The sequence below is a fragment of the Dicentrarchus labrax genome, unplaced genomic scaffold, assembly GCF_905237075.1.
Source record: "Dicentrarchus labrax unplaced genomic scaffold, dlabrax2021, whole genome shotgun sequence".
In the NCBI taxonomy this organism is placed as follows: domain Eukaryota; kingdom Metazoa; phylum Chordata; class Actinopteri; family Moronidae; genus Dicentrarchus; species Dicentrarchus labrax.
In genome coordinates, this window is record NW_026136702.1 from 9,448,189 (window position 1) to 9,467,414 (window position 19,226).

At 38.1% G+C, this 19,226-nt stretch overlaps 3 protein-coding genes across 3 annotated transcripts; 1 reads left to right on the forward strand and 2 right to left on the reverse strand.

Annotated features, from left to right (window-relative positions):
• The first annotated feature begins 1,573 nt into the window (after window positions 1-1,573).
• Window positions 1,574-3,940, forward strand: gsta.1 (glutathione S-transferase, alpha tandem duplicate 1). The gene is made up of 7 exons (XM_051417615.1): window positions 1,574-1,679; window positions 1,821-1,942; window positions 2,030-2,081; window positions 2,310-2,442; window positions 2,530-2,665; window positions 2,763-2,888; window positions 3,577-3,940. Exons 2-7 carry the CDS (start codon window positions 1,856-1,858, stop codon window positions 3,712-3,714), a joined length of 672 nt encoding a protein of 223 aa, XP_051273575.1. The 5' UTR covers window positions 1,574-1,679; window positions 1,821-1,855; the 3' UTR covers window positions 3,715-3,940.
• A 121-nt stretch (window positions 3,941-4,061) lies between these two features.
• Window positions 4,062-6,841, reverse strand: tmem14a (transmembrane protein 14A). The gene is made up of 5 exons (XM_051417745.1): window positions 6,725-6,841; window positions 5,056-5,138; window positions 4,827-4,928; window positions 4,647-4,734; window positions 4,062-4,552 (listed from the first exon to the last, which is right to left on the reverse strand). Exons 2-5 carry the CDS (start codon window positions 5,129-5,131, stop codon window positions 4,510-4,512), a joined length of 309 nt encoding a protein of 102 aa, XP_051273705.1. The 5' UTR covers window positions 5,132-5,138; window positions 6,725-6,841; the 3' UTR covers window positions 4,062-4,509.
• A 1,017-nt stretch (window positions 6,842-7,858) lies between these two features.
• Window positions 7,859-18,785, reverse strand: agpat5 (1-acylglycerol-3-phosphate O-acyltransferase 5 (lysophosphatidic acid acyltransferase, epsilon)). The gene is made up of 8 exons (XM_051417292.1): window positions 17,912-18,785; window positions 17,241-17,310; window positions 17,031-17,146; window positions 16,815-16,904; window positions 15,518-15,608; window positions 14,319-14,480; window positions 10,917-11,040; window positions 7,859-10,006 (listed from the first exon to the last, which is right to left on the reverse strand). Exons 1-8 carry the CDS (start codon window positions 18,128-18,130, stop codon window positions 9,781-9,783), a joined length of 1,098 nt encoding a protein of 365 aa, XP_051273252.1. The 5' UTR covers window positions 18,131-18,785; the 3' UTR covers window positions 7,859-9,780.
• Between the last annotated feature and the right edge of the window lie 441 nt (window positions 18,786-19,226).

Consider the following 19,226-nt stretch of genomic DNA (forward strand, 5'->3'; position numbering starts at 1 on the left):
TAATAATAATCATAATAATTATCAGTATGGTATTAAAAAGGTGGTGGAGATGACGGAATGAGTAGTATGTAGTTTAGGATTAGCAATAAAGAGATTTAATCAGTTTTTAAGGTAGCTTAATCAATACCGTTGATCTCAAACTGCCGGCCCTGGGGCCCCTACATCCTCCTCCCGTCGGTCTGTGACATTATGTCAAAAATACAATATAATCTGGGTCCCAAGATATCTTTTTCTAATTGTTTCATATAAATTTAAACTACCCTTTCATATACAATTAACATTTGAAAAAGTCATGATAATTTCCCTAATAAATTATATTTTTATACTTAAGTAAATCAGCATTGCATTCATTTAATTAATTCTTTATTTTTTATAATTTCATGATGAGACTTTTAGTGCAAATAAAAACATTTAATATTTTTCTATATTATTATTTTATTATTAAATATTGTCTTTATATATAGTGCAAATAAATAAAAAACATATACGTATAATATTTAAATAATTTAGATTTAGAATTTAAATGTTTTCAGAGGACAATATCATGAATATATTAATATAATATATTATTAATGTTGATGGTGATATTGTCTTTGTTTATATATAGTGCAAATAAATAAAAATAAAATACATTACTATGTGATTATTATATTATTATTAAATTATATTGTCTTTATTTATATATAATGCAAATACATTTTAAATAAAATACATTTATATATGATTATTACGTTATTATTTTATTATAGTTTTTATGTATATACACCGTAGTGCAAATAATATACATTTCTGTATGATTATTATTTTATTATTAAATTATAGTTTTTATGTATATATAGTGCACATAAATAAATAAAAAATCTACAAATAAGCTTTAATTAATTATAATTAATTAATTTAGAATTTAAATGTATTTAGAGGACAATATCATTAATATATGAATATAATAATAATATATATTATTGATGTTGATAACGTAAAAAGGAAGGCAGACTGCCACGTGCAGCGCCGCATTTGGATGTGTCTGACGCTTGGAGCTTAACTTCCCTACGTTTCTCCTACAAATGGGCCTTGAGCTTGTTTGGAGGTTCTAGCAGGGGAGCGCAGCTACTGGTGCACCGATGGATGGTCGTCCGCCGGGGGGGACCTCGTCCTCTTCCACCGAGCGCGGGGCTTCGGGAGGGACACACATGGAGCGGTGAGGGAGGAAGGGGACACCCGCCTAGCCAGCCAGATCAGCCGAATCAACCCTAGCGATCAATGGGGTGACAGATGTCGCAGCCAGATCGCCCTCACATCCACACAGTATGAGGAGGAGCCTCCATTATATACGGCTGACTGCAGCGCGACGTCTCTGTCATGGTGATAAATATCGATTATGTTCGCCATCATGTGTCCACGTGTCAACTCCACCTTATGTGTTTAATAAACATACAACTACATTAATACACCGAAACGTGCCTAAACTCGATGAGCTTCAACGATCAGAGTTGGTATTTAGTAGTTTTCCCATGATGTCTAGCGGCAAACTGTTAACAAGTCGAGTTTCTATTGGCCTGAATCAGCCAATCACAAAGCTTCAGATGTTTTTCCCCATTTCCCCCCCCGCCTCATCTACAATATTATATAACGACTTCAACTTTTCTTTCCCACTTCCACCCTAAGTCCTCCAGCTGCAGGTATGAACACCTCACCACACACACACACACACACACACACACACACTATGGGATATCACCAGAGACGTGTTTATTTAAAGTTTTATACCGACGTCGCAATGCATTTACAGTCAGTAATATTCACTCTGCTTTTTTTTGTAGATTCAGAGATTTAAAGTCTCACAATATTTAAAAACATGGCTGGAAAAGTTGTGCTGCACTATTTCAATGGGAGAGGGAAAATGGAGTCAATCCGGTGGCTGCTGACAGTTGCAGAAGTTGAGGTAAGTGGAGGGTGGGGTGGTGTTTTTAAAGTCTTTAAAGAACCTAAAACCTCCTGAATGTGCCCTAAATCTGCTCTATAATTTCAGTTTGACGAGGTGTATCTGTCAACTCGTGAGCAGTATGAAAAACTCCTGAGTGGTGAGTTAAAAAAAAAAGCTAAAAATCGATATCTGGCCTGTTTCCAAGTCACATGTTTGTATTTTTTAAATTTGTTTGTGTGTCAGCTGCAACCTTTATGATGACACAGCAATTTATAGGTGAAGGGCCTCAGAGGTATTTTGACCTGTAGTCATAGTTATGGTCACCCAGGGTAAATTATTACCCACTGGGAGTGCCAACCTGAATTACTCCTCCTGTCTCCTGCAGATGGAGATCTCATGTTCCAACAAGTTCCCATGGTGGAAATCGATGGCATGAAGCTTGTTCAGACAAAGGCGATCCTGAACTACATTGCAGAGAAGTACAATCTCCACGGGAAAGACCTCAAAGACCGCGTCATGTATGGTGCTTTTCTTTAACAGTGCAACAAAGCTGTTATGTAACCTGCAGGCGGTGGATGAATGTGTGTGTCTTTTCTCCACCTCAGGATCAACATGTACTCGGAGGGAGTGATAGATCTCATGGAAATGATCATGATTTTGCCCTTCAGCGCAGATCCTAAACCAAAACTGGACAACATTCAGAGTAAAGCAAAAGAGCGCTACCTCCCAGTGTTTGAAAAGGTACCACTCCTCTTGTCTTTACTGTATTATATATATATATAAAACCCTTTAAAGTTGTGATCTGATGATGGTTTATATGTGATCTTTGACCTCTCAGGCGCTGTCTGGGCCCATATACCTGGTGGGAGGTAAACTGAGCTGTGCAGATGTGCAGCTGCTCGAGTGCACCCTGATGTTGGAGGAGAAATTCCCAGGAATCCTCGCCGACTTCCCCAACGTGAAGGTAAAATGTGTAAAAAGACGGTCATATCAGTGTCAATACACAATACTTACGTTGGCGACTAATCCTACACGGATATGACCTTGACCTGTGTTAAGAATGTCACCAACATGATGCCAGACTAACTAAACAGCAGGATTTAAAGGATTAAATGACTCTATAGTCTATAGCATACCCCTACTTCTTCTTTTGGTTGTGTGGTCTTATTTATGTATTGTGTATGTAGCATATTTTAATATTTTCATGGATTTCCAGGATTTCGTGGGCTTTTTTGGGGGGATTCTTGCAGCCTGATTTCACAATAAAAATATTTCTTAAGCATTTTTTCCCCCAATAAAACTGCGTAAGAAAGTGGATTTTGTACCGTTTGGAGTAAATGCGAAATCTTCACAATTAGAAACAAGGATGTGAGTTTGGTTACACACAGCTCAGCATTTTGCTCCGATTTATGGAGAAGTTGTGGTGACTGAAGAAAAGGTCATTCAGTGTTCACATGGTTTGGTTGAATTTGCATGAAGTGGTTGAATGTGCATGAATTGATCTTCCTTGAGGGACTGTATTACGCTCATATCGGTGGCATAAAATGGTCTTAAAATGGCAATAATACAGTTTATCACAATTATTTCTGGGTCAACAAAAGTAGGTATCGTGATAGACACCCCTATACTGAATACTCTGTGTTTCCCTCCAGTCTTTCCAGGGCAGGATGACCCGGATTCCCGCCATCAGCAGGTTCCTGCAGCCCGGCAGCAAGAGGAAGTCCCAGCCAGATGAAACCTACACAAAGACCATCATGGAGGTGTTCAAAATCAAAATACCATTCCCATAAACTCTGGTGCATTCCTCACATTGGCAGTATGAGCGATTCATTACGCAAGCCTAGCCTGTACACCATGTGGATCGATTATATCTGCCGGTTTATGTTAAGATGAATACTGCACTATCTAGAACAAAATAAAATTTAGCATGAAAGGAGTCATTACGTAACATGTGTGAGTGATTTTTTAATGTGAACGTTTTACTAAATAAAGTGTTTATTTTTGAGGATCATTCGAGCAACTGATGTTTTTATTCCGCCTCCTATCACCAAAACCTTGTACATAAAGAGAGGAACATTATTTTGAAACTGATATTTGTTTAGTTTGCTAAAAAAAAAGCATGTGAGCAGTAAGAATACACATTTTTTATATTTTAATCTTGTTCCCTTTTTTCAGGCAATACAGAAATATTCCAACTTTCTAATGTTGATTGTTCAGCAGCTTGCAAAACTAATGTAGTAGTGTGTACAGTAAACAGGAGCACCACAAAGCTCACATACTGTACATCTTTTGTTCTGCCAACACTGAGTAAGTAAACTGAGATTTCATGCACATATACAAAAAAATAAGCAACAACTATTTGATTTACATAAGATCATCCCAGCAGATTTACCGCAATAAGATTAGTAGTTAATCTTAAATCTGTTAAACACCCACTGATAGCTTTTACAAGGTTTCTGGTCACATGAAAGATACAGATAAAAAACAGGATTTAGTATGCCAACTGGGAATGGTGTTTCCTTTAAAACAAGGGTTGTTCATTAAGAGACAGAGAGCCCTCTGTGTGGTCCGTATTGTTCCTCCAGTCACACCATGATGAGAAGCAACAGCCGAAACACCATCAATAAACTGTAAGAAAGGGGAAGCAAATAAAGAAAAAAGGATGAGTTCATAATTTGCTCAATTAACTTTCTCTGCATGTTGAAGCAAGTTTGACTCTGACCTTAGTCCGGACATGACGCCAGCAGGCATTAATTTTCCAGATTTCTTGTATCTCATTCCCATCACGAGTGAGAGGACTCCAGAGGCCACTGGAAGAAAGAAAAACACCACGATACTGGCTGGATGTTTTAACTGATTCTCTGAAAATCAGCATATTAGGAATGGGCTTAGCCATACTCACGCAATGAGACCTTGATATCCTTTGAGTCATGGGAGATGTTGTATGCACCATAAGCAGATAATCCACCAAAAACTAAACCAGCCATGAGGGACATCACACTGCCTACAATGAAACACAGACACATGATGATAATCAGGGATACTTTACTCAACCACTTAATAATGTGGTAGAGAATATTCTTTGGTTGAGCTCTCTGCCAAAATAAATACATAAGATCATCAAGTGTGACCTTTTCTCTTGTATCCCATGAATCCTCCTAAAGCGATGGCGGCAGCATAGCCGAATCCAATCCAGTCCACGGCCATCACAGAGCTGTAAACAGAGAGCAGAGGTTGTCAGGGATGTTCGGTATGTTGTACTCAGACTGTAAGATCTTCCCCTGCACACGGACGGCGACATCCACAGCCAGGTCATTGCTTGTAGAAAAGGGGGCTTATAAAGTTAGGTTGAAGTTTGACCAGCGCCCAGGGACAATAAAACTGCACCTGAAATATATTCAAACTATATTGTAATAGATCCCCAAGTCCACGGCTCTTCTGTCAACAGCACTGGGGTCTCTCCCTCTCCTCTTGTGCCATTAGCAGACTGTCAGTAGGTGAGGCCTGTTCTTCCTCTCTTGTTCTCTCTGGATCAGGATGTGGCTTTAGTTTATATGTAAATAGTTTGTTTGATCTTCTTTTTACAGATGTTTATTTTTTTACTTCAAATATACGATGTCCCAGTAATAATAATGTACAAAGTGTGTGTATGTAAATGTCCATTGTCATATTACAATCAGATCAGTTTGCGGTGATGCATTTATTGATCGAACGCTTAATAAATAAATAAGAAACAGTAACTCAAACATGGAATAAAATAATAATGAAAACTGACTGTGGTCAAAAGGGTCATTTCAATTTTGCATTCAGATATAAGCTCAGGCAACAGAACAGAGTTACTGAAACTAAGTAATAAAAATATATTTATAAAGTAGAATGAAAACAAAATAACTTTAATTTTAGAAAACTGTTCTTAAGTCTGGGACAGCTGAAAGAAAACACTGAGGAATAAAGTTAATTTCAAGCTCTGATTTTGGTGATGCAAAAACTGCCATTGCTATTTTTAAAGGGTTCCCTTGACCCCTGACCTCTAGATATCTGAATGAAAAGGGGTCTTATGGGTACCACTGCGTCTCCCCTCTGCAGACATGTCCACTTTATGCTAATCACTTGTCATCTTTTGGAAATAAACCTCGAGGTCTTGGTGTCTTAACGTGGTATTTTGAAGGGATCTTGGACCATTTTTTAAAACTATTTTTCGATGATCAAACATGGTCGAATTTTGCATCAAATCTGTGTAATAAATCATATCAGTTATTAAACATAATAGAACCTGTGAATGGCCATCATATACTTAATAATTTATACTTAATAATATACCATAATATCCTGCACTCTTAATTTCCAATATTTTAATTATAACTAGAATAAAGACCCCAAACATACTGGCAATATTATTCAATTATAAAAAGTATACATACAGTAAAACCATATATTATCCCCTTTCAACTAACATTTAAAACCACATTATAATGTCTGCTAACGTTTCAACCAGCCTAACTAGGATAATAAACTAATTCTATTACAACACCAACAAGTTGACCTCTCCTTCAACCTTTCAGTACAATATCAGGAGTATATATAAATATATATATATATATATACACCAGCAAGCAGCCTGACAGGTCTGTAGATGTCGCTGTGAGACCTTTAAAGACTAAATCAACAACAGAAGACGCGTTTAAAACAGACCTACAGGAATATTCACGCTAATAATTTACTTAATGAGAAGCAACGTATTGTTAAATTATCATTATTATTATGATACTGTTCTTTGTTTCGTCTTGCCGTGTTACATACCTTGAGTCCAAAGATATATGTAGTTATAGACTGTCAATGGTCCCAACATGCACCAGCAGCCCTTACAAACGTTTCCTTCAGTCTGTGACAGCCCTTCCGTGTGCCTGCCCATAAACCCCAGTACGCATGCGCCATCATCTTATGCGCGGTTCGCTGACTTTTGATAAAGTTGGAAATTCAGAACATTAAAGGAATAATAAATACCGGGAAATGGATTTTGATTCACAATATATATATTTTTTTTAAATCACATTAAATTGTATCTAACTGTCCTTGCAATGTATTCATACATAATTTCTTATTTTTAAAAATTAAAAATAAACAAAAAGCCAATAAACATAGTGTTGAAAAAGGTTGTGTTGTTTATCTGGGAGAGTATTGCTTTTGTCCTTATCTCAGAAAGTTATTTTTGAGTTCATTTTTGAATATTAAGTCGAACAACTCTCAAACAAATAATTGGTAGAGGTAAATATCCCACTGAGAAACCCAGAAGCCCAAACTCTGTTTTGTGTCAAACTACAACTTCATATAATTCCATCTTTAGTAACCATCAGACCCCATTTCACGGTGTGCAACAACTAACTACAATACATATATTTATATATTGTTATATATTACATATATTGGTGGGAGACACATAAGATATTGCAGGTGTGTGCATCAATCATCTTCTGTACCACTAAATATTTTAAAACATTTAAAACTGCAGACAGGTAGCATTATTTAAATATAACAGTAATGGTTGGTCTGTGTGTTCCTCTGCTTACATTAAAGCTGCCATTTGTACTCACAGGGCAGTAAGTGTGGTGTGGAGGTGGGTGGTTAATATGGACCCAAGAGCAAAATTTAATCTGGCCATGATCTGTCAATCTGGCAGTTTAAACCCTTTGACCTTGGGTGACTCAAGTTTCCAAACATGAAAAGCTGTTCAGCATAAATTAAACACAAATATAAAATCATGCATAAGGCATCATCTGTTACGGACAAAAACAGCATCTTAGGGATACAAGTTTAACTAAGTCAGCTTGTTTTTTGCCCAGATCAGTAAATGCTTAGTGATCGTGCATCTTTTAATAACGAATAATGATTGATATTCAGGACAAGAAGACAACAGAGAGAAAACTTGACTCTCCCTAAAAGAAAACCCCTTTATTTCACTCTGACCCCCCATTTCCAGAACTTACACACATTAAAGGTTTCATCATTCAATAATAGTTCTCAAAAAGTGTAAATCAATGCATTCTTAGAGCAAAATAAGCCACTATGAACTGTAGACAATGTGACCACATGCTGCAGAGAGCAGTAGCTCCAGCAGAGCGTCTCCATGCAGTCACCTGGTGGAAAAGAGCCACTGTAGCCCTCTGTGAGAGGGCTGAGGACCAGCTCCTCCAAAGAGAAGGCACACATTTCCAAAATCCGTTGGCATTTAAATACTGTCTACATAGAGTTTCCTGATGAGTTACAGTCTGATCTTGTCAGGATAAAAATGACTATAAAATGGCTGACAAGGGTCATTTAAGAAGGAAGGATTATTCAAGTGAGGTATTGGAGCGACATGTAAAAACCATGAGATTTACTGTACCATCAACATGAGGAAAAACATATAAAGACTAACTTTAGAGGAAGACAAGACAGCAAATATGTAAAGTGACTTGTGGAAAATGCAATGGTTTCATTCACAGTAAACAACAACGATGGACATACAGTGCATTTAACAATACAGTGATAGTTATAATACAAATGGCTTTGAGAGCACAGGAACCTGTGATATACTGTTAACATGGCTTTGTCAGCTTTTTGCTAGGCAGATACTTTCATGTGAACTGTAACATAGTATCCAGAGTAACAAATTGATATAAAAGTTATGGAACAATTCTAAAAAGAAAATCAAATTATAAACGTATTTAGGCCCCAAAAAAAAAAGAAAAAAGAAAAGACATTAAGTTGATTTGTTGTCATCCGGGCTGGCATTAAAACAAGTATTGCTCAACATAAAACACTTTTAGAACATCATGGACAATACACCAGGTTTTGGCAAAAGATTGACATTAACATTAAAGCCATATTTTACATTGATAGAACATTTGCCTTTTTAACATGCATTCCTCTATGTGTGAGCTCGCTCTGGCATCATCAATGACGAGGACTTTGCTCTTAAATGCACAATAGATTGCATTTTTAAAAAGGATGTTAATATTAGTAAAAATCAAAATCTTGGGTGTTGGAAATTTAAAAAAAAGACATTTACTCATTCATATATGCATAAATTATGTTTCTACGGCTACATTCATTTTCGGTATAGAACAAAGTAATGTCAGTATGCGTTTATGGTAAACAATGCAGCTGGTGTTATATGGTGCGACTCAATAGAGGACTGCATGCTATTTATTTTGTTCTACTAATGTAAAAAAAACAACACTTTAAATGAGCAAAAAGTGCATATTCCTCCTGACAAGGGACTTGGCATAAATAACACTGACATTACAACCAATGTCAACGAGTCAGTGCACTTAATAATTATTGATCCATCATCGCTGTTACTGCGTCAGTTACATACAGTAGCTGAACACGATCATTTGACGTGTTTTGGAGAGTTCTGAATAATAAATGTAATACAGGAGCTTTAAAACTGGCCAATGTTTGATGGGAAAGTGAGCATGCAAGAATACTAATTTAGCTAAATCTGATGACAGGGGGGTAATATTTTAAGAGAAGTATATATCCATTTTTATTTCATAGTAGAGATCAAGGGGTATTTTTTGAGAAATCTACTACTTTTAAACAAATCCACTCATGATTTCTCATCATTTCAGGCTGCAAATCCAAATAACGCGAGGGGAACAAGTAGCACAAAAAGCTTAACATTTCTACGCATCTCCGTTCAGCTTTCAGCTCAAGGTCAACAGTGAGCCAGACATGGGATAAATCTCTGAGCCTCTTATCAGACGCTGCTCTGCATCTGGAAACACACCTTGTGTTGATCTGATACAGGAAAAACGGCACCGTCGCTCCATGTCTTTTGTGCGTCTCATCGTGGCAGCCTCGGCCCCTGTTGGTTAAGGAAAAACATTCACCCACAGCCAGCCCAGCAGTGTCCCATACACCCAGGTTCTCACGTACAGTTTCCTGCCGTTCTCCGTCAGAAGTAACGGCAGTGTCAGTCCCCCCAAGATAACCACTGATGGGAGGGTTTTAGAGAGGTTCAGAAGGGAAGGTTTGCCTTCCCCGGGGAACTTGCGTATTTTGTCTGCATCCTCTGACTCGTAGAAATCCGTCAGCAACCTTTGAAAAGACAGATAACTCTCTTAGGAATTCAGCCCGTCTTAGAAATGCACAAAGACTACAAAAGAAAGTGCAAAGTGTAACGAAACAAAAAAATCTGTCTGACGAAAGATCAAATCAGGATTTCTTTTACAGCAGTCACAGCACAAAAACTGCACCCAAATCACTCTGTGGCTTTTTGTGGCTTGGCTGCTGTTGGTCAATATTGGGTTTTCTAACTGAATATATTTAAGACAGCCGACATCTTAAAACACTTAACCATAAATTCACAGTCTATAGCAGTGGTTCTGGACTTTTTCTGTCATGTAAACTGATTTTAGAGCTGCAACAAATGATTAATTTAATTATCTGATTAGCTGATGTTGATGTATCAACTGTTTATAAAATGCCAGAAAATAGTAAAAAACAAAAAAAAGTCGCCTTATTCAAGTGTTTTGTCTGACCAAGAGCCCCAAACCCAAAGATATTCTGTTTCCTGATACAGAAGACAAAAAAAAGCAGCAACCAGGGAAAGCTTTGGCATTTTTGCTTTAAAAAAAAAAAAAAATGACTTAAATGATTGATCTACTATGGAAATAGTTTCATTTAGATTCATAGATCTGGCAATCATTTCAGCTCTAATTAGTTTAACTTTTATTGACAATATTTGATAAAACTGAAATAATCTCTAGAACATGACCTGTATATTCTATTTTTGACAGAAAGGTACCACTGGTCTATACTGAAGGGAGCTGCACCCATTCAGATTTTGTATTATTAATAATACATTCAGATGCCAAGATGCATATCTTGTACATAAAACCTGTGTCGGGTGGAAAGCGAAACATTAAAAATAATCTGCCGTTTACATATTGATTGGATAACATGCAATTTCAACATGATTAATTGTTCCACCCACACACACACTTACCGGTCCTTGATTTCGAACCGCTCGTGCAGCCACCTGCGGAAAAACACTGGCTCTAAAGGAATTTCCTTTATGTCCACACGGTCGAAGTGTATGTGGACTCGGGGACATTCTTTGCACAGGAATTCTGTCAAACACAAAAAAATAAAGAGACTAAACAAAAACAGGAAAATCCTTTCAGCAAAACGGCACGTAGAGTAAGCACTTAAAGTCAACACAAGGCGACAATGATAGAGTAGAGCTGCTGTGGCGCTGGGATGCCAAGTGCCGATTCTGGTAAGACTGGTAGCGTACGACAGCTTGCTGGTCAAACTGGTACTGAGATTCTCAGACTGGGGCAGACTCAGACTCAAAAGCAGATCTGACAATGATATCAGGTAAAATCTAAAATTGGTCTAAATCAAAAGTAAATGAAGAACACTTGGTCAAGTCCAATTTATTATCTGAAATCAGAAATTCAATTGAATATTCTTTATCTGTATAATGAGTTAAAATCAGTTATAATCAGTTTTATTACTCAACAAATGTTCCTAAAATAAATGTTTTCATTCTCACACCACATTAAATGCCAGAGCACTAAGCGAAGAAAGAAAACCAAAGCGTCTGAGAAGGTCAGACATAAAAATGTAACCAAGTGTGAACGCTCAAGGCTACATGTGTATCCCTAGAGACCTTCAAGTTCCTGTTTCCACAACATGCAATATTATCAGGAAACTTGGCTCTGCAGCCAAAAGAGGAAACTTGATCGAAGTCGATTGCTCCTCTGGTGGAGAGAGCGCCTCGATCGGCTGCTGTGCAGATTTAAACTGACCTTCAGACACAATAATGTGCCGGTTTAATAAACACTGACCGTAAGTGTGGACACAGACACACAAACATATGATCTATTTCTGCAAGCACACACATGAAAAGGCCAAAATCATTAGGAGAAAAGAATACCTTCCTTCCTCATACATGGAGGAGGTTAAGTGTTGTTTTCAGGTTTCTGGGCTGTTGCTGAGACGCCGAACAAGTGTTTCCATAAATCAACCTACTAATAGAAAGCCGGGCTTCTACTGCAGGTCATGTGTGTTGATGAAGGAAACCAAGTCTTAGTTCCGTAGCGACAAACAATGCCTCCTGATCTAAATCCCTTTAATAAACTCCACTAAAGCTGAAAATCTGAGAGAAGGAATCTTTAATATCTTGAGTCGTATGCAAGCAAAGACGAGATCAAACCGCTACTAGAGAGATGCAGAAACCTCATTCACTGATATTAAAAAAGGTACAAATTGATGATAATTTGTTATGCTAAGAATTAATTTAATCTAAGTTTTTAATTTACTAAATACATTACCACCAAGCTACCAAATAGTAACCAAATTACAATTCAAAAAGCCATTTATTTATTAGCAAAGTGTTTCTTCCAGTCTCTATTTTTGTTTTCTTTACTTTAATGTTCAACATGATTACTTTCCTAAAACACTCACGGATATTTGGGATAATGAAAGAACACTTCCCCCATTTGCAACTGCTGGCTGAGTTTAAAAAGTGAGCTTACTTAATGGATCGATTAAGTACTGATAACAACAGCAGTAAATGCGGATACACGAGACAGGCCACCCACAAGGCACTAAAGTGCCACAAATGAATATGCCATCCAGATTTGAATAAACATGTTAAGTAGAAGTTTCTGTTGTTTCGGTTCACACGTTTCTACACAGACAAAAACACATTTACATTTAGAATCTGTTATTAAATACTGAACTCTGTAGAGGAAATTCACACCGGGCAATTTAATTATACTAGTACTACCTTGTATGTGGTCTGAAGTAGATGATTAAATTAACATTGCTAGAGAATAGCACATAATAGGAGGAAATATTTGTACAAGCACAAGTCCAGCAAAGCTAAGCTGCAGACCTTTATTCATAAGAATCAGCTCTAAGAAGGACAGGGATCCATGACCAATAATTACAAAGAGCTGATATATTAAACCTCCCTCAGCCACAGAAACAGCATGTTTGAGTAGTCTAAGTGAGGGATGATTGATCAATTATTGGTCAATCACCGTAAATAATTTAATAGATCAAAAATATATGAATGGACAACCTAGAAGACGAGGTATGTGCGGTGTAAACCTTAAGGAAATTACATTTAATATTTTTTTTGCTCAAAAAATTAAAGCATTATTTTGTTTTTAGAATATAAATTATGTTTTTAAGTGTAATTGTTGAAATACCTTATTAACTTGGATTTTGCAGAGATTCCAGTTCCCACCTGTAGTGTTAAAATGCTTTTATTGTGAAAGAAAGTGCACTTTTAAAGATGAACTGATTGTTAACATGCCCAATAATTAAGGAAGGAAGCTTCTATTTCTTACCTCTCTTTCCAAACCTAATATTAAGTCTCTTTTCGTTGCCAACTAACATAAATTATGATTTGAGTTATTAAATACAAGTCACATTTATTTATACTTCATGGTCTAATATTATTATTATTATTATTATTATTATTATTATTATTACCGATTCAAACCGCCAATAACAAAAAGAATCAGCCTAGCGTCACTTCCACTTCCTTGTGAAATTACTAAAGTCACCATCACCACATGAGACCAGGAAGTGCACGATGAGAAGAATGCTTTTCTATTCTCTGTTCTGTTTGCTAGAAACATATCAATGTTTATTCCTGACCGAAACGGGATGTTTTTTGTTAACATTCAAACAGTGCTTGTAGAACAACTGGGAACACAGAATAATCAAAAACGCCAAAACACGAGGAGTCATGCTGTTTACAGGAAGACACGGCTGTTAATAGGTAATGTTTGCTATGTGATTAATTACTGAGGGGGCGGACACAAGGTTGCAGGGGTTGATAATACAATGGCCTGTGCGTCTATGGATACAAAGATTAACAGAAAATACAGCTGTAAAGCTGGCAGCCTGTAACTGCATTTATATGTGACGTTAAGGAATGCTAGGGTGTAGTTACACTTCACTTACACCTTGCATTAACATGTGCGTTGCCTTACCCACGTCGGAGATCCAGACACAGATCACATTTTAATGCCAGGTGTAAATGGGGTCTCAAGAGGAGACGATGGCATGTTTTTTTTTTTTTTTTTTACCACTACACTGTCTGTTGCTTCAACTCTTCTTCGACCCTGCGGGCTGTAATTTCTCCAACTTAGCATTCTTGAACGCATTTTCATCTCCCCTGCAAGTGGGCTTTCCAAATATATTCTAGCTGCATGTTTCCTGTACGAGTTAACACCAGGGTGTGTATACTTTTATCCATTGAGGTAAGTTATCCAGGTAGTCACATTGTGAGACCAGGTTAAATAAAGGAAGCCACTAAAAGTCAACTGTCTCAGTCTTAACTGAGATTCTCCCACAGGTCTGAGACAAACTCCTGCCTGCTTACCTGGCATTGATGGCGCAGGTTTTCTCTGACCGGAGACGTCCAGCGTTCCCTCGTAGGCCACGGTGATGTCATACACAGCATTCAGGTGGCCCTTCATGCTCTCGATGGCTATGTGAGAGGCCTTCATTCTGGGTGTAAGTGTGTGCCTCAGAACAGCTAGTCCTACAAAAAGCACATAACAAAAGTTAAGGTTATTAACAGTGTAAATATAAAGCATGCAGCTTACACAATAAAAGCACTGCTAGCTAGTTTTTAAAATTAAAATACCGGATCATCCTAGTGGCTTTTACAAGAGATGAATAACGAACTTAAAACTATATAAACACAGTAATTCTATGTAAATGCTTGTGTTTGGGTCAGTTACTGTGCAGTCTGTTGTCGATGAGGCCCCATCCTCTGCTCACTAATACCTCACTAATAGCAGATAATGTCATGTGCACATGTTGGCTCTCCAGAGCGATTTATTTGGATTAATGGGGGAAGGTGATATTCAGAGCTGTGGTCCACAGATAGGCTTAATCTCTGCAGAATGGATGCAGTTGGCGAGCCGACCTTAACGCCACACTGCACTATAGCCATCATTATAATCATGTTGATGCAACAAATTTATTTAGCTGTGAAACTTCAAACGTACACTGCAGTTAGATATAATCACCACACAGAATATGTTAATTTCACTTCCTTATGACTACAAAAATAAACCAGAAGAGACGTCCTACTTCAAACAGATTCTTTTTAGCACTGCAAGTGTGCAATACATTCTCTCTTATCGACCAGCAGCGAGTCCATTTATTCGTCAAAACTTTGAGCTAACACCAGCTGGAATATTTAATAAGACGTTTTGGTGGAAGCTGACCAATTCCTGGCACCACACCAGTAATCCAATGATGATTAAAATTAATATAGCATTTTTTTTATGTTTATAAAACCAGCTTTATGAAAAAATTTAGGGTAAAATTGTCCAAAACACTGTACAAAAAAAGTATATTGAGTTTTTCATGCTTTGTTATACAGTTCTGAACTTTCAAATACATGATACTAATAATTAACCATTTAAAGTGCATGTGATGCTCATTGGTCAAACAGCAGCTTGCACAGCTCACATAACACAACTTAGTCAGCTGTTTTACGGATGGAGTGGGCTGTGCTGAATTAGTATGCAGCAGTACAGCAGCAAATGGCTGCCATCATGCCAGTACCTTCTTTCGAAGCAAAAGCCTGACTGTCAGCGATAACATTCTTGAGCTCTGGATTATACCGAGTTCCTTCTGGGAAGATGACAAGGTACATCTGTGGGGAGAAAAAAACAAAAAAAAAAACATGTGGAATGAAAGTCTTCAGTGTTGAATCTTTGGCCAAACTGGAATTTCTAACATTTAAAAGAATTTGTTGGACAAGAAACACGGAAACGTAACACTGTGCTGAACTTATAATGTTCAAAAGAAAAGTTTTCATCAAGCTCATTCTTTTAAAATCAGTTTGGATTACAACTGAACTGAAAACTGAGTCTTTGGCGACGTGGACTCACACATGAGGTCTCACATTTATATCCGTTCCTCTTTCACCCATCTCACTGTGTCACCACTGGGTTTTAAGTCAACAATTAACAGGAAGTTATACCCTTCAGTACTTGTGCTACTTTAGTACACAAGTACAGAATTAATGTAGATAAGAATCACTCACAGTTGATCATTTTTTGCAAAAATATTGAGGTTGTAAAAGCTTTAACAAAAAAATAACTTTGAGATGAAATATTTTAGCTGCAGTTGTGTTAATAATTTATTTGCAAATTACTGGAATTAATAGGCGAGTGAGTTTCACTAACAATTTGTTTTAGAGTTGATAAGATAAATTACAGTCAACCTGGAGCCAAAGGTGAAAAAGTATTTCCGACCTCGGCCTGAATCTATCGTCACTGTGACAACTGATTATGTTTCCTTTAACTTTCATCACTGGACTTCACAACAGAGCTTTCATAGTGTACTCTCCGCGTCACCAGGACTTCTGTCTCTCACACACACACACACACACACACACACACACACACACACACACACACACACACACACACACACACACACACACACACACACACACACACACACACACACACACACTAATCCCCCACAGCTAAATCCAAAAAAAGTGATTAAAAACAAGCCCTTTCAACACAATAACACACTGCAATTGAACCTTCCTGCATCCAATGTCTGATTATCCATTTCATTTGACTGGTGCTGGCGTCATCGGATGTTCTGTTAATACAAACTCTGAGAAACTATTCATGTCAACATCCTAATTACAAGTAGGGTAAGAAGGAATTTTTGGACGACAGAATTTTGGAAGATTATTCCAGAAAGCTCTGCAGAGAATTTAAGTGGTGAAAGTTTGAAATCGAGCTTGTAATGATCAGAAAAATGTGAAAAACAAGGCCCAGCAGACCATATACAGTAAATACACATGTCGTCAAGAGGCTAATTTACAAAGCATACTTACTGGTGCTCCACACTGAGTCTGAGTGAGGAGCTTCTTCTTCATCGCCCTCTCATTAAACTTAGCACTCCTTTTCACGTAGGCTCCTCCGTGCTAAAAAAGAGGAAGATAATACGATGGGAACAGCAGCGCCAGCAAAGCGTTTCGAGTTCAGTGTACATCTTTACATCTATAATTGTTTACAAAAATGACATTCAAATACTCACACAGTTGCATTACCTGAGAGAAATACCATCCGTAGAGCGGGAGCCACTTGAGTCCGTCTTTAAGGACGTATCTGACGTGACCGAGAGCGCTCTGTCTGATGGCGAGCATGTCAGCAATGATCCAGTCAGCTACAAGGAGACCCAGTGGTAGAGATTAGACATTAACTTCAACTTGTGCGTCACACTAGAATACGATTTTAAAGCAGGGTATGAAATGTGTTACCTGTGCATTGGTGATTTGACAGGTAGATCACATTCTCTTTGTTCTTTGGTATATCTCCATATATTACAATCTACAATGAAAGCAGGTTAAACATATTACAGATGGTAGTTGACTTGTGAGTTTGTTAATCTACATTGAGAGAAAAGATTTATTTTGTTTTGTTAAGACACTGTGTCAGGGATTTGGTTCCACTACAGACTGATTTTGTCAATTTTTATAAAAAAAAAACTAAACCACCATAGCTTTTCAATAAACCCAAGAGGATTTATTTTTAAAAAGTCCCTTCCAATCTCCTCATGTGGCCTCCAGTCGGTGGGACAGCGGAGGCACTTTATTACACAAAGCACATCAGGTTTACCCGCTACAGCACAATCACCGTTTCCTGCATACCCTAACGTACAAAATACCAACTGTGCAAGGAGTGGCTGCAAAAGAATGCAGACTTTCTTGCTGTGCACCACAAACTTGTTTGTCAGCATCTGGGTCTGGCTCCACTTCACATTTTTGTTATTTTCAGAGTTTCAACAAACACAAAAACCTGCAATTATGCACTGATCTGCATGTTGTGTTCATCCAACAATAAATGCAAGTTCAAAGCCTGCATGCCCCACTACACAATTTTAACTCTAAACATCTGATTTTGAATATGCAGCATGTGAAGGACCACTCACCTCAACTCCTGTGTAGTTTTCAAAGAAGAACAGGACCATACTCTGGTAGATGCAGTACAACCGGTCGTCCAATCTGTGATACCACCTGGCTGGTAACACAGTAGAAAGTAAGCGCCAAACCCCCCATGACAGCAGGTAAGCTGGTGCTGTCCCCAGCATGATGGTGGCTGGGAACCAGTACCGCAGCGAGTATGTGTGCACAACCAAAGAGAGCAGCATGATGATGATGAAGATGATGATCCCCCCCAACCTCTGGCTCCACTAAAGTAACAAAACAACAAAAAATCCCTGAAGCGGACGGTGGGACTACACACTGTTACTAAGTTACAGACAGTGCACCCTATCTATCGCACACCACACCTGTCCTACTTTCAGCACACCTGGCCTGACAAGTCAGCATAAGAACAAGTGAGAGGAAGCTGCAGCAAGAAGGGGAATGAGGAGCTAGCTGGCTAAAGCTAATTTTAACCTTGTGTGCAAACCCGCAGTTAGCCAAGTCGGCTCAAGTGCTAACGTCCACCCATACTGCAATAGAAAACAAACTAACTACAGTTTTATCTGATTATATTAACATCCCACAACAGCAAACCAGAGCCCGAACTCCGCACATTTACTGCACAAGTTCAGAGAAAGCGTTAGCTTACTATTTAACGTGTTTAGCCGAAGAGGAAGTTTTACCAAAAGCTACATCGGATATAAACTCTCGTCTCGAGCGAGGCTACGGCAACAAAAGTGCAACGCGAACGTCCGCTCGGTGGTTAAAAGGCAAAATATCTCCCCATTTCCCTTCCCCTCTAGTTCTTCATCTTTATCCGGCTAGCTCTTCGTAAACTAGCTCCGTGCAGCAAATGTCACACACGCCTCCCTACGTAATGACACACCGCAACATCGACGCAGCTGATTGGTCGAGTGACGCGGCGAGGAGGGCGACCAATGGGAGAGCGCGCATCGTTCGCGTTAAAGGACCATTAACACCCTTCATTCCTCAAAGCCTTTAACACTGAGTGAGGGGGGGGTTACATTATATATATATATATAATATTTTAACAGTGCAGTCAAAACAAGAGAGGTGAAATCTTCACTAAAGGTCCACTTACTAGCTTTTTTCCAGAGCTTTCAACCACATTTCTTCCACAGCAGGATGACGTTCCTCAGTTGTCAGCATGTGAACACATGTACTGTATGTGATGACAACTAAACTTACTAAAATTATGTGATTAAAAGACCCAGAAAAAGTGAGTGGACGTTGAGTTATTTGACTTTTTTAATGTTTCAATCGACGGTGTCTACGACCTTCATTATTTTAGGAGCTACA